The 13,394-nt window shown below is 38.0% G+C and overlaps 1 protein-coding gene across 1 annotated transcript; it reads left to right on the top strand.

Moving 5' to 3' along the window:
• The first annotated feature begins 163 nt into the window (after positions 1–163).
• On the top strand, positions 164–12,939 carry gtf2a1l (general transcription factor IIA, 1-like). Its single transcript, XM_061959282.1, has 9 exons — positions 164–330; positions 1,122–1,223; positions 1,296–1,419; positions 5,489–5,538; positions 6,072–6,165; positions 6,346–6,893; positions 9,939–10,184; positions 12,479–12,568; positions 12,641–12,939. The coding sequence occupies exons 1-9, from the start codon at positions 307–309 to the stop codon at positions 12,746–12,748; spliced, it is 1,386 nt and encodes a 461-aa protein (XP_061815266.1). The 5' UTR covers positions 164–306; the 3' UTR covers positions 12,749–12,939.
• The last annotated feature ends 455 nt before the right edge of the window (positions 12,940–13,394 follow it).

The following is a 13,394-nucleotide window of genomic DNA, read 5'->3' as shown; positions in this document are numbered from 1 at the left end:
TATGGTGGGGCAATGCCCTTTTTTCAGCTGGTATAGACTCCAGCTCACCTCTTAGTTGCTGAATGTAAAATGTAATGTAAAAAATGGGACCCAAACAAAAATCAGCTTCCACCTTATTACTTATTCAGGTTATGTTCAAAGGGACAGGATAGGAGATGATCATCATTACGAGTTGGTCAGCTCCAATCAAAGCTTTTTTGGAGACTGATTGTAATCACCTGTGAGAGCAGGAGACAACAGCTGGGACTCTGAGCCGATCAGTTCTAATGAAAATACGCTGTGGCTGCTTTGATTTTGCCTTGAATCATGCTGAACAACATGGGCCCGGTGGTAAGAACAACTATAAAATAGCGCATTAGTACAAACACTCCTCTGCAAATCAGCACAGCAATGTGGCATCAGCTAAGATGTGATTTTTGCCATTTATCTTATCTGCCCTTTTGCAAAATACTATATTGACCCCGATGTAAGAGTTTTCCCAAAAAACAGGTTTAAACATGCAAACATGCACTCGGGAGGGAGCAGACTAGACTGACAACGATTCCTTATCTCATATATAACGTATTGTCATTTTTTTCATGCTATTTGAACGCTAGTCTTGTGTAGCGTTCCCAAATGTGATTTAAGGATGTGCAGTAATGGCACTCTTTGAAAGTACATTTTATAAGCTTTTTGTGAAATATGAGTCAATATAAAACCAACCCAGCAGACAGCACTTTGCTTTATATCACAAAAGATGCCCAATCATGACCTTAAGTTATGCATACCTGTTTTTTTTTGTTTTTTTTACTGAGCAGCCTTTGGGTCCTATGATGATCTTTTTTTAATGTTGTTTGAATGGAGAAGAGGAGCATTATAATGCTAATTTTAAGACAATAATGATCAATAAACATATTAAAGAGCTAAAGAATAGGATAAATAAATTTAACAGAGAGGGACAAGCAGTAGAAAATGGATGGACGTTGTTTAAAAAAAAAAAAAAAACATTTAAAAAGTGTTTAATAGTCGGGGTCAATACGGTCTTGCACAAAGTTGATATCACCCTTAAACCCTAACGCAAGTAAACTTTATTGTAAGGCCACCGTCCAATATGAAATTGTTTGGATGATCAATGATTGCAGGCTAAGCTGTATATGTCCATCATTGATGACGTGATCGAGAGCATGAGGGAGCTTTTCCTGGATGAGGGCCTTGAAGACCGAGTGCTGGACGATTTACGCCACGTCAGTCTCAATGCGCTGGAAAGTTAAACTGTCCTGATGTGTTCAAAACTTGCTGCATCTTCTGCTGTGCAGCTTTGGGAGTCAAAGATGATGCAGTCGAAAGCGATGGACGACTTCAGGAGAAACAACATCAACTCTCCCAATTTTGTGATGCAGCTTCCGGCCAACTACCAACGATCTGACGCAGAACTCGGAGGTAAACTTTAAACAAGGACTATTCAACTGGCGGAGCAAGGGCCAAATCCTGACCGGAAATGACATCGAAACCAGCCCCCGAGTTCAGTTCAAAACTTGGAAGGCAAACATTTTTGCAGCAAATTCCTAAAAACACTAGAGTGCTCCTGTTGTGTAGAGGAACTTAGACCACAGTAAACACATTGGCAGATCCTTGCATTGACATTTCATTTTGCTAGCAAACATAGAACACTGGGGTTCAAACTTGTGATTTTCATGACAGAGGTGTTCCTCAAGGCACCCCTTATAGGGGAACAACACTTTTTTTGAAATCCTGCCTATTGTTCACAATAATTATGAGAGACATGATGCTGGATGTTGTTTTTTTAATGCATTGTAAATATTTGATAAATGCGATCAAATGTCTGCTTACAATGGAGCCGAAAGGAGCCGCTCAATTCTGCCTAGGGAGCCCTTAAAAAACACCTCGGTCAGGGTTTTATATCCATCCATCCATTTTCTACCGCTTATTCCCTTAGGGGTCGTGGTGGGCGCTGGAGCCTATCTCAGCTACAATCGGGCGGAAGGCGCCGTACACCCTGGACAAGTCGCCACCTCATCGCAGGGCCAACACAGATAGACAAACAACATTCACACTCGCATTCAGACACTAGGGCCAATTTAGTGTTTTATATACATGATGTAATTATATATGTAATGTAGTAAAGGGCACATTTATAATATTTAATATTTACACATTTTGATCATTTTAATTTAAAAAACGATTGCTTTTTTCTTCTTCATCACTGATTACTACCGTATTTTTCGGACTATAAGTCGCAGTTTTTTTCATAGTTTGGCCAGGGGTGCGACTTATATGTGAAATTATTATCACATTACCGTAAAATCTCAAATAATATTATTTAGATTATTCACGTAAGAGACTAGACGTATAAGATTTCATGGGATTTAGCGATTATGAGTGACAGATTGTTTGGTAAACGTATAGCATGTTCTATATGTTATAGTTATTTGAATGACTCTTACCATAATATGTTACGTTAACATACCAGGCACGTTCTCAGTTGGTTATTTATGCGTCATATAACGTACACTTATTCAGCCTGTTGTTCATTATTCTTAATTTATTTTAAATTGCCTTCCAAATGTCTATCCTTGGTGTTGGGTTTTATCAATTAAATTTCCCCAAAAAATGCGACTTATACTCCAGTGCGACTTATGTTTTTTTTCTTCTTTATTATGCATTTTCGGCCGGTGCGACTTATACTCCGAAAAATACGGTACTCACCGCAGACTTCATGAGAGCCAACAAACATAATAAACAGAGGTGGGTAGTAACGCGCTACATTTACTCTGTTACATCTACTTGAGTAACTTTTGGGATAAATTGTACTTCTAAGAGTAGTTTTAATGCAATATACTTTTACTTTTACTTGAGTATATTTATAGAGAAGAAACGCTACTTTTACTCCGCTACTTTTATCTACATTCAGCTCGCTACTCGCTACTAATTTTTATCGATCTGTTAATGCACGCTTTGTTTGTTTTGGTCTGTCAGACAGACCTTCATAGTGCCTGCGTTTCAACAAATACAGTCACTGGTGACGTTCACTCCGTTCCACCAATCAGATGCAGTCACTGGTGACGTTGGACCAATCAAAAAGAGCCAGGGGTCACATGACCTGACTTAAACAAGTTGAAAAACTTATTGGGGTGTTACCATTTAGTGGTCAATTGTACGGAATATGTACTGTACTGTGCAATCTACTAATACAAGTTCCAATCAATCAATCAAAAGTGTGAAGGAAAAAAGACCATTTTTTTATTTCAACCGTACACCCCGTCAAAAGCCTAAAGACTGACTGCACAGTTCCTGTCTTTACAATAAAAGTGCCGCTCCATCGCGCCTGCGCTTTCAAAATAAGAGTCTCCGAAAGCCTGCGCAAACAAGCTAGCAAGCTACGGAGTATGCCGCCAATGTATTTATTGTAAAGTGTATAAAAACGAATATGGAAGCTGGACATATAAGATGCCAAAAACCAACCACTTTCATGTGGTATTAGACAGAAAGGAGGAACTTTTCTTCTCCTCCATTTGAAAACGTGGACGTTTGTCATCACTACTGTCTGATTCCAATCAATGCAAGTCATCAGAATCAGGTAATACACCAACTTATATTCTTGTCTTCATGAAAGAAAGGAATCTATATGTGTTAAACATGCATGTATATTCATTAAAACACTATTAACATGTAAACAAAAACGGCAAAAAAAATAAATATAAATTATATACTGTATATATCAATGTGTATATATATATATATATATATATATATATATATATGTGTGTGTGTGTGTGTATATATATATATATATATATATATATGTATATATGTGTGTGTGTGTGTATATATATATATATATATATATATATATATATATGTATATATGTGTGTGTGTATGTTACTCATCAGTTACTCAGTACTTGAGTAGTTTTTTTACAACATACTTTTTACTTTTACTCAAGTAAATATTTGGGTGACTACTCCTTACTTTTACTTGAGAAATAAATCTCTAAAGTAACAGTACTCTTACTTGAGTACAATTTCTGGCTACTCTACCCACCTCTGATAATAAAACATCACTTACTGTGCAAGGTCTGCTGTCATTAGGATGTAAATATTTAATAAATGCGATCAAATGTCTTCTTACAATGGAGCCTATAGGAGCCTCTCAATTCTGCTGATAGAGCCTTTAAAAAACACCTCTGTCAGGGTTTTATATACATGATGTAAGTATATATGTAATGTAGTAACGGGCACATTTATAATATTTAATATTTACGTATTTTGATCATTTTAATTTCAAAAACTTATCAAGTTTGCTTTTCTTTCTTCATCACTGATTACTACTCGCCGCAGACTTCATGAGAGCCAACAAACGTAATAAAACATCACTTACTGTGCGAAGTCTGCTGTCATTAGGATGCCGACTGCTGGGATGTTCATTTATTCCCGTTTGAATTAGGAATGTCTCATAATCTCCGCGAAGAAACGAGGGAGGGGAACAAGCGTCTTTTTGTGTCGTTCTCGCCATTTCCTGGTCCTAAATTGCTGTCAAAGTGTACCTACTTGTCGGAGTACGTCCTCAGCCATCTACTTTCCAGGTGAGAGACATTATTTATGATCCACGCAGCAAGGAAGTGAGGAAACACCTCTTCAGTCGATCATGTCGAAATTTGGACACAAGCTTGTGATCACGGCGCCGCTATATATAGTTTGCGGTAGCGCTTAAAATAACAATGTCACTAATACTTGGTTAATATTCCAATCACGAAATGTAAATGAAGTATTGTTGGCACTTTTTAAATGGTTATTTTTTGGGATTTCATGGACGGAATAGAGAACCTCCCTCTGGCTGTGCTGTAGGCAGACTTTTATTTACATTTAATATTTAGAATGCAAAAAAAAAAAATCCATCCGTCGTGTCTTTCATAATGATTGTGAACGATAGGCAAAATTCCCCCCAGAAAAGAGCAGTTCCCCTTAAAGTCCTCTTCTTTTTGGCAACTACATATTTTTTCGTAATGTGTTTACATAACTTAAGTTTTGCTGTAGCTTGTTTACTTCAAAGGCAGTCAGTTGTCATTGGTTCGACTTCTTTTGTTTCACTAGGTGTGTTCCTCAAGGTTCCATTTCAAGTCCTCTCTTTTTCATCATTTGGGCTATTCAACAAGTTCAGTTAAAAAAAACTTGACTCACATTTCTCAGCAGATTATGAAAAACACTAGAGTGCTGTCAGAAATGATATGACTTGTTTTTCTGGAGAAGGTCCTTAAAAGAGCAGAGCGCTTCTGTAACTGTGACAAAATAAATACACCAAGATCAGATGTCCACTGGTTCTCCGAAATATACAAAAAATAATAGTGAAGGGAGAAGTCCGGCCATCTTTCTGAAAATGTGGCCCCCAAAATAATTTAGTTTAATTTCCCATCTTGAAACCATCTTGCTGCTATTTTATTTGGATTTTAATCTCACAATTAATCATGAAAATATTATTTTTGATTTGCAGCTTCAGTAGTAATTCCTGCAAGTCAAAACGTCCAGAGTTTCCCTGTCAAGGTTAGTATATACTGTACTTGGGCTCATTATTGGCTACACTGTATCAATTATGTTAATTGTATCAAAAATTACAAACATAATCATTTAGTTTGACACGGTCAATGAAGTTAAAGCCCAGGCTCCTCGCTTCAAACAGTGTTTCTCAAACTGGTACATGTACAATTGACGAGTGGTACGCAGGCTCCATGTAGTAGTGCTTTAACTTATGTGCAATTTTATTTGATTAATTATTCAGGTAGTTGTAATTTCCTATATTTGAACACAGTGTTACTGTTCAAACAGTGTGTAATGTTACAGTGGCCAAAAATAATATATATATATATATATATATATATATAATATTAAATAACCCCTCTGCCTTGTGCTTAGGCCTAATACGCTACTGTATTTAATGTTGGTCATAATGGTCGTACTTGCAGAGTGTTTTTTTGAGGTAGTCCTTGGTAAAAAAAAAGGTTTGAGAACCACTGCTCTAACACAAACAAGAAATGATGCTTCCTATTTGACAACTTGTTCTAACTGTTGGATTGCAGAACAACTCTGAGACGGTTGCTACCTTCTCGCTTCCTGCTGGCCTTTCCTACCCTGTGCAGATACCTGCTGGTGTCACTCTGCAAACAGCCTCTGGTATCAAATCAATACCTTTATGACCCTTTAAGCGTACAATGAAACCTCTTAAGTCTGACACCTAACAATGTGAATGTATGCATGTATAAGTATCTATGTGCTTGTAGGCCCGAAGGTTGCTTTGTTTTTGTGGTTTTAACTTTTAGGAAATTAAGCGATCTCTCTCTTTGTCACCCAAAGGTCAACTGTACAAGGTAAATGTTCCTGTTGTAGTCACTCAGGCTCCAGCAGGCCAGCAGACAGCCAAACCTCCACAGAACGCCTCTGAGAGGCGAGAAGCTTCTGCTCCCCCTCAGTCTGCTGTCCAACCCAGTAAAACCTGTCCTCGGGACACGGCACCGGAGCCAACTTCCTCCGTCAACCCGCCGCGATCGCCACATGCCACTTTACCCCCCGGTCAACAGAACAGCACCCCCCAGCAGGAAGCTGTCACTGAGCCACCTCTGATTCAGACAGCCTCATCTCCAGAACCAGAGTCCACATTGGACGAGGACCAAAGCGTGTCTAATCCAGAACCTGTGGATCTTAGCTTCAAAGGCTCACCCGTCGATCAGTTGTTTGACTTCCAGATCAGTGGCGAGGAAGCTTTGACAGCGGCGGCCCAATTTAAGAGCAGAGACATTGATGACATCCTCAAAGAAGTCATCGAGGAGGAGCAAGCAAAAGCTGCAAGGGCCAGGAACTTGGCTCAGACCAAGTCTTATGACGAGCCTGACGCTATTCTTGGGGTGAATCATAGACACTTAACCCTAATCAGTTCCTTCACGATGCCGCCAATTCAAGCAAATTTAACAAATCCCTGCAAATTATTCGCGGCCTCGCAACTTCGCCGCATATACTGACCATTTGGCGTCATTTTTGCCTATCAAACTTGATCAAAACAAGTTTGTTTCTCTTGTAGACAAAGCAGGAACAGCAATGTGTAACAATATATTAACACTATTACTTGCGTAACTCAGATCTACTTCCGGTTCCTGTCTACGGCGCTAAGCATTCTGGGTAATGTCGTAGTATATAAATATAAACATTTACCGTATTTTTCGGAGTATAAGTCGCTCCGGAGTATAAGTCGCTCCGGAGTATAAGTCGCACCGGCCGAAAATGCATAATAAAGAAGGAAGAAAACATAAGTCGCACTGGAGTATAAGTCACATTTTTGGGGGAAATTTATTTGATAAAACCCAACACCAAGAATAGACATTTGAAAGGCAATTTAAAATAAATAAAGAATAGTGAACAACAAGCTGAAAAAGTGTACGTTATATGAGGCATAAATAACCAACTGAGAACGTGCTTGGTATGTTAACGTAACATATTATGGTAAGAGTCATTCAAATAACTATAACATATAGAACATGCTACACGTTTACCAAACAATCTGTCACTCCTAATCGCTAAATCCCATGAAATCTTATACGTCAAGTCTCTTACGTGAATGAGCTAAATAATATTATTTGATATTTTACGGTAATGTGTTAATAATTTCACACATAAGTCGCTCCTGAGTATAAGTCGCACCCCCGGCCACACTATGAAAAAAACTGCGACTTATAGTCCGAAAAATACGATACTTCCTAGTTTGCGTGTGTATATATGTTTTTTTTAACCTGTATTTATTCTGAGTAAGTTTATTTGCAATACAGAACTAATAGGCCACGTTTACATGACCGAGATGTTGAAGAAAATATAACCTCTCGTCTTAATTACCAACAAAAATGACCACTATAGATGGCGCTCAGCAGTACATAAATGCGCTTAACATGCAGAGGTAAATGTGTTGGAAGATAAATTGTTTAAGATGAACACTCTTCAAGCGTAAAACATACAAAGAATGTCTTCAACTTTTGGACGACAGGGCAGACAGTGAACAATAAGGAAGCCGTTGGTGGCGTTTCTTTCTGAATTTATGTTAAGGATGGGGAATCTTACAACTCACGATTTGATTCAGAATCAATTATCGATTCAATGCGATTTTAGGATTTTCGCTTCAAACCGATTTCCAGTCTATTTGGTAAAAAATGTTTTAAAACCATTTAAAAACAGGTTTTTACAAAAACTTGTCTGAAGTGTGACAAAGTACACTATATTCCCAAAAGTATTTGGCCACCTGCCTTTACTCACATATGAACTTGAAGTGCCATCCCATGGAATTGTCCAAAATGTTTTGGAATCCTGGAGCATTCAAAGTTCCTTTCACTGAAACTAAGGGGCCAAGCCCAACTCCTGAAAAACAACCCCACACCATAATTCCTCCTCCACCAAATTTCACACTCGGCACAATGCAGTCCCAAATGTAGCGCTCTCCTGGCAACCTCCAAACCCAGACTGGTCCATCAGATTGCCAGATGGAAAAGTGTGACTCATCCGTCCAGGGAAGGCGTCTCAACTGCTCTAGAGTCCAGTGGCGACGTGCTTTTCACCACCGCATCCGACGCTTTGCATTGGACTTGGTGATGTATGGCTTAGACACAGCTGCTCGGCCATGCAAACCCATTCCAAGAAGCTCTCTGCGTACTGTACGTGGGCTAATTGGAAGGTCACATGAAGTTTGGAGCTCTGTAGCAACTGACTGTGCAGAAAGTCTTTGAACTATGCGCTTCAGCATCCGCTGACCCCTCTCTGTCAGTTTACTTGGCCTACCACTTGGTGGCTGACTTGCTGTTGTTCCCAAACTCTTCACTTTTCTTATAATAAATTTAACTTTGGAATATTTAGGAGCGAGGGAATTTCACAACTGGATTTGTTGCACAGGTGGCATGCTATGACAGTTGCACGCCGGAAATCACTGAGAGCGGCCCATTCTTTCACAAATGTTTATAGAAACAGTCTCCATTCCTAAGTGCTTGATTTTATACACCAGGCCAAGTGATTAGGGCACCTGATTCTCATCATTTGGATGGGTGGCCAAATACTTTTGGCAAAATAGTGTATGTGCAGCGAGTAAGTGCGCAGATGGCCTAAAAACAGCTTTTATAAAAATGTATTCCTAAAAATCTATTTGTATGATGAATATATTCTTAGGTGATTTTTGAAAATGATTAATCTAGAATTCAAATAAGAATGTGAATGGACGGTTTTTCTTTGTACCTTTTTTAATAATTATTACCATAAGTTCTGAATTAAAAACGGTGCCAATGACCTAAGTATGGGCTTTGAGTGCTAGTATCTACTTTTAAGTCTGTGTGATGTAAAACATCAGTACATAGGTTTCCAATTTCTGTTCAGATCCTGTGCTTTTTGAGGTTAAGGTTGCAAGGAACACTATAAACATCGATAACAAATTAATAAAATCACGCTTTATTCAATGCAATTAAAAAAAACGCAACGTTTGCCACAACTTTCTGAAACTTTCCGACTTTAGGCGTTTTGGGCCGCAACAAATACAAAAAAAACCCTGAGAATTTCTGGAGGGACTTCCAAATGAAGCCAATTTTTACCCAAAGATTCTCGCAAGAGAGCTGCGTCAGGGCTACAACAGCAGGATATTGATTTGTTATTGTGACACAGCGCAAGTCATGTCAGAAATCTGAGCATTAAAAGAACACACAGAATCCAGATAAGACAGAATATTTTGGCTAAAGTTTGCTTTCATACAGCGACACATCCCACATTATAGACTAGAGGGGACAATTTCCCACCCTTTTAAATAAGCCCTGCTTTTGGTTTGGCTCGAGGCTACCGCAAAAGAAGTACTGTGTTCGAACCTTTCTTTCATAACAAGTCTCTAACTCTTGCCAAATAACCTCAACTAATAGTTACGTTCTACCCCCAAGCTGGACCTGGACTACAACTACAGCCAACTGTCCGACATCGTCCAGCTGGACGGTGCTGCCGACAACTCTGACCTGGAGGAGGACGACGACGTAGTGAAGCCGCTGGAGGAGAATGACTTCCTGGGCATGATCAACGCGGAGGCCATCAAGGCTCTGCAGGAAGGAGGCGGCAGCAGCGATGGTAACAGCAGCTCCTCCAGCAGCGACAGCGACGCGGCTGACGAGCTAGAACATGTAGAAGATGAGGTATGAGTTCATGACATGCACACTGGATACACCTGTATGAGCGAACACCATCGTCTTATGTCATTCTACATTCGTGGCTCTCAAACTGTTTTTCACTGAGTATCACCTCAGAAAACACTTGGTCATTATGGTGATACTTGGAGAGCCAAGTGTTTTTTAAAATACATTAAATACAGTAGCGTAGTAGGCCTAAATATTAATTAAACACGTTTCTTTTAACAAGTATATTTAATATAATTGGCCACTGTAACATTACATACAGTTTAAACCGTAACACTGCTTGAATATTTAAGTGATTGACATACCACGAGTGGTAGGTGTACCACAGTTTGAGAATCACTGTTTCACATGAAACAGAAGGTTACCTCGTAACAAATATACATTTTTTTTTTACCCTATTTCACTGGAAAAACACCGATTTTGTTAACGATACAGCCTTGTTAAAAACCTGTACTCAATCATCTGTGTGTATACCCCTGTCAATATTTACATTTTATCAGCTCCTTATTTAGCTGGTGCATTTTTGTCTTTAATTGTTTGTTTGCAGGGCAAGTGGACCTGTCTTTTTTGTGTGTCTTTTTTATGTGTGTGAAATAGGGATGTCCGATAATAGCTTTTTGCCGATATTCGATATCCCGATATTGTCCAACTCTTTAATTACCGATACCGATATCAACCGATACTGATATATACAGTCGTGGAATTAACACATTATTATGCCTAATTTGGACAACCAGGTATGGTGAAGATAAGGTCCTTTTTTAAAATATTAATAAAATAAGATAAATAAATTAAAAACATTTTCTTGAATAAAAAAGAAAATAAAACGATATAAAAACAGTTACATAGAAACTAGTAATTAATGAAAATGAGTAAAATTAACTGTTAAAGGTTAGTACTATTAGTGGACCAGCAGCACGCACAATCATGTGTGCTTACGGACTGTATCCCTTGCAGACTGTATTGATATACGGTATATTGATATATAATGTAGGAACCAGAATATTAATAACAGAAAGAAACAACCATTTTGTGTGAATGAGTGTAAATGGGGGAGGGAGTTTTTTTGGGTTGGTGCACTAATTGTAAGTGTATCTTGTGTTTTTTATGTTGATTTAATAAAAAACCAAACAAAAAAAACCGATACCGATAATAAAAAAAAAAAATGATACCGATAATTTCTGATATTACATTTTAAAGCATTTATTGGCGGATTATCGGACATCTCTAGTGTGAAACAATTTTTACACTATTTGATGTACAGTACAGGCCAAACGTTTGGACACACCTTCTCATTCAATGTTTTCTTTATTTTCATGACTATTTACATTGTAGATTGTCACTGAAGGCATCACAACTATGAACGTAACATAACATAGTACATAACTCATTTTATTACATGTGGAGTTATGTACTTAACAAAAAAAAGTTAAATAACTGAAAACATGTTTTATATTCTAGTTTCTTCAAAATATCCACCCTTAGCTCGGATTACTTTTTTGCACACTCTTGCCATTCTCTCATGAGCTTTAAGAGGTAGTCACCTGAAATGGTTTTCACTTCACAGGTGTGCTTGAAGCTCATTGAGAGAATGCCAAGAGTGTGCAAAGCAGTAATCAGAGCAAAGGGTGGCTATTTTGAAGAAACTAGAATATAAAACAGGTGTTTAAGTTATTTTACCTTTTTTTGTTAAGTACATAACTCAACATGTGTTCATTCATGAAAATAAAGAAAACGCATTGAATGAGAAGCTTTATCCAAACGTTTGGCCTGTACTGTATGTTTAGAAGTACAACATACATGGAAAACAACTTCTTCTGTCATTTACATTTTTTTTGGTGTGAAAAACAATACAATTAAAGAAACGTTTTCGTAACCCTCTGGGGAATATATAATTTATAACAATAGAGTAGCACCAGGATAAAAAAGTCCCCAGTGTGTAAAATTTTTTTTAAAAAAGGGAATAGAAAGACCAGAAGTCAGGCAAATATCTAGCTAGCATTGAGGCAGCTAGCTAGCTAGCAGCCAAGAGGAATAAACAAAGATGGCTTCTATAAATCCACACAGTAAAATGGGACAAAGTGTGTTCTCTTTTCAAGGGACAGTTAACAACCCTACTAGTGAACCAGGAAGTATCCTGCAAACACACCTGCATGCTACACCCATGATAACAAACAAAATTGAGTATACAGGCAATTTTGTGGCTTGTATGTCAAATGTACCTATGGTTGTATCCATTATGTTTACAATGAAAATCCAAACAAATATATGTCAAGTGAGTTTTTGTTCAACAGGATCCATTGAATTCAGGTGACGACGTGGTCGAACAAGACATCCCGGACCTCTTTGACACAGAAAACGTGATTGTTTGTCAGTATGACAAAGTAAGAACATTTTAAACTAATCGACAAAATGCTCTGAGCTGTTGTGAAAATGTCGTCCTTACCCTTGTGCAGATACACCGCAGTAAGAACCGTTGGAAGTTCCATTTGAAAGATGGCGTGGTGTGTTATGGTGGCAGAGATTATGTCTTCTCTAAAGCTATCGGAGAAGCCGAATGGTAATTAGCTTCATCACAGCTAAATGGACGTGGACAGGTAAAGATTTGTTTCATATAGTCATCAGCCATTCTATGGTAAAATACTTTACATTTGGCTGCACAAGCTACAGTGAATAATATTTAATTTACATATTTTGTATAAAGAAATACTAGAAAACATGTTTTAGTTATTATACTTGTCATGTTGACAATGTGACATCCTTGTTTGATTGTAATGTTTTTCCTTAAATACATTCATTCTGCTGTCTGTTGCATTCAATGAACCTTTTATTTTTTTTCAAATGTTTCCTACTGAAGGCCACAAGCTGAAAAATATCACTTAGGTATTACCGCATTTTTCGGAGTATAAGTCGCACCGGAGTATAAGTCGCACTTGCCGAAAATGCATAATAAAGAAGGAAAAAAACATATATAAATCGCACTGGAGCCCGGCAAACTATGAAAAAAACTGCGACTTATAGTCCGAAAAATACGGTACTAAATATTTAAAAAAATGTTCTAAGGCTTAACATTTTTTTATATAACGGTCCGTTTTACTGAATCGGCACCATTTTATCTCTACCCCTTAATCCCCCTGACTCCAAATCTGGTAATGCATTTATTGAAGTTGTCAAAATGTGTGTTATCCCATCATGGGCTACTTTGTATCA

This window comes from Nerophis lumbriciformis, linkage group LG02, assembly GCF_033978685.3.
Source record: "Nerophis lumbriciformis linkage group LG02, RoL_Nlum_v2.1, whole genome shotgun sequence".
NCBI classification, from domain to species: domain Eukaryota; kingdom Metazoa; phylum Chordata; class Actinopteri; order Syngnathiformes; family Syngnathidae; genus Nerophis; species Nerophis lumbriciformis.
The sequence above is the reverse complement of the archived record's forward strand: the minus strand, read 5'-3'. Positions and strand labels throughout refer to the sequence as shown.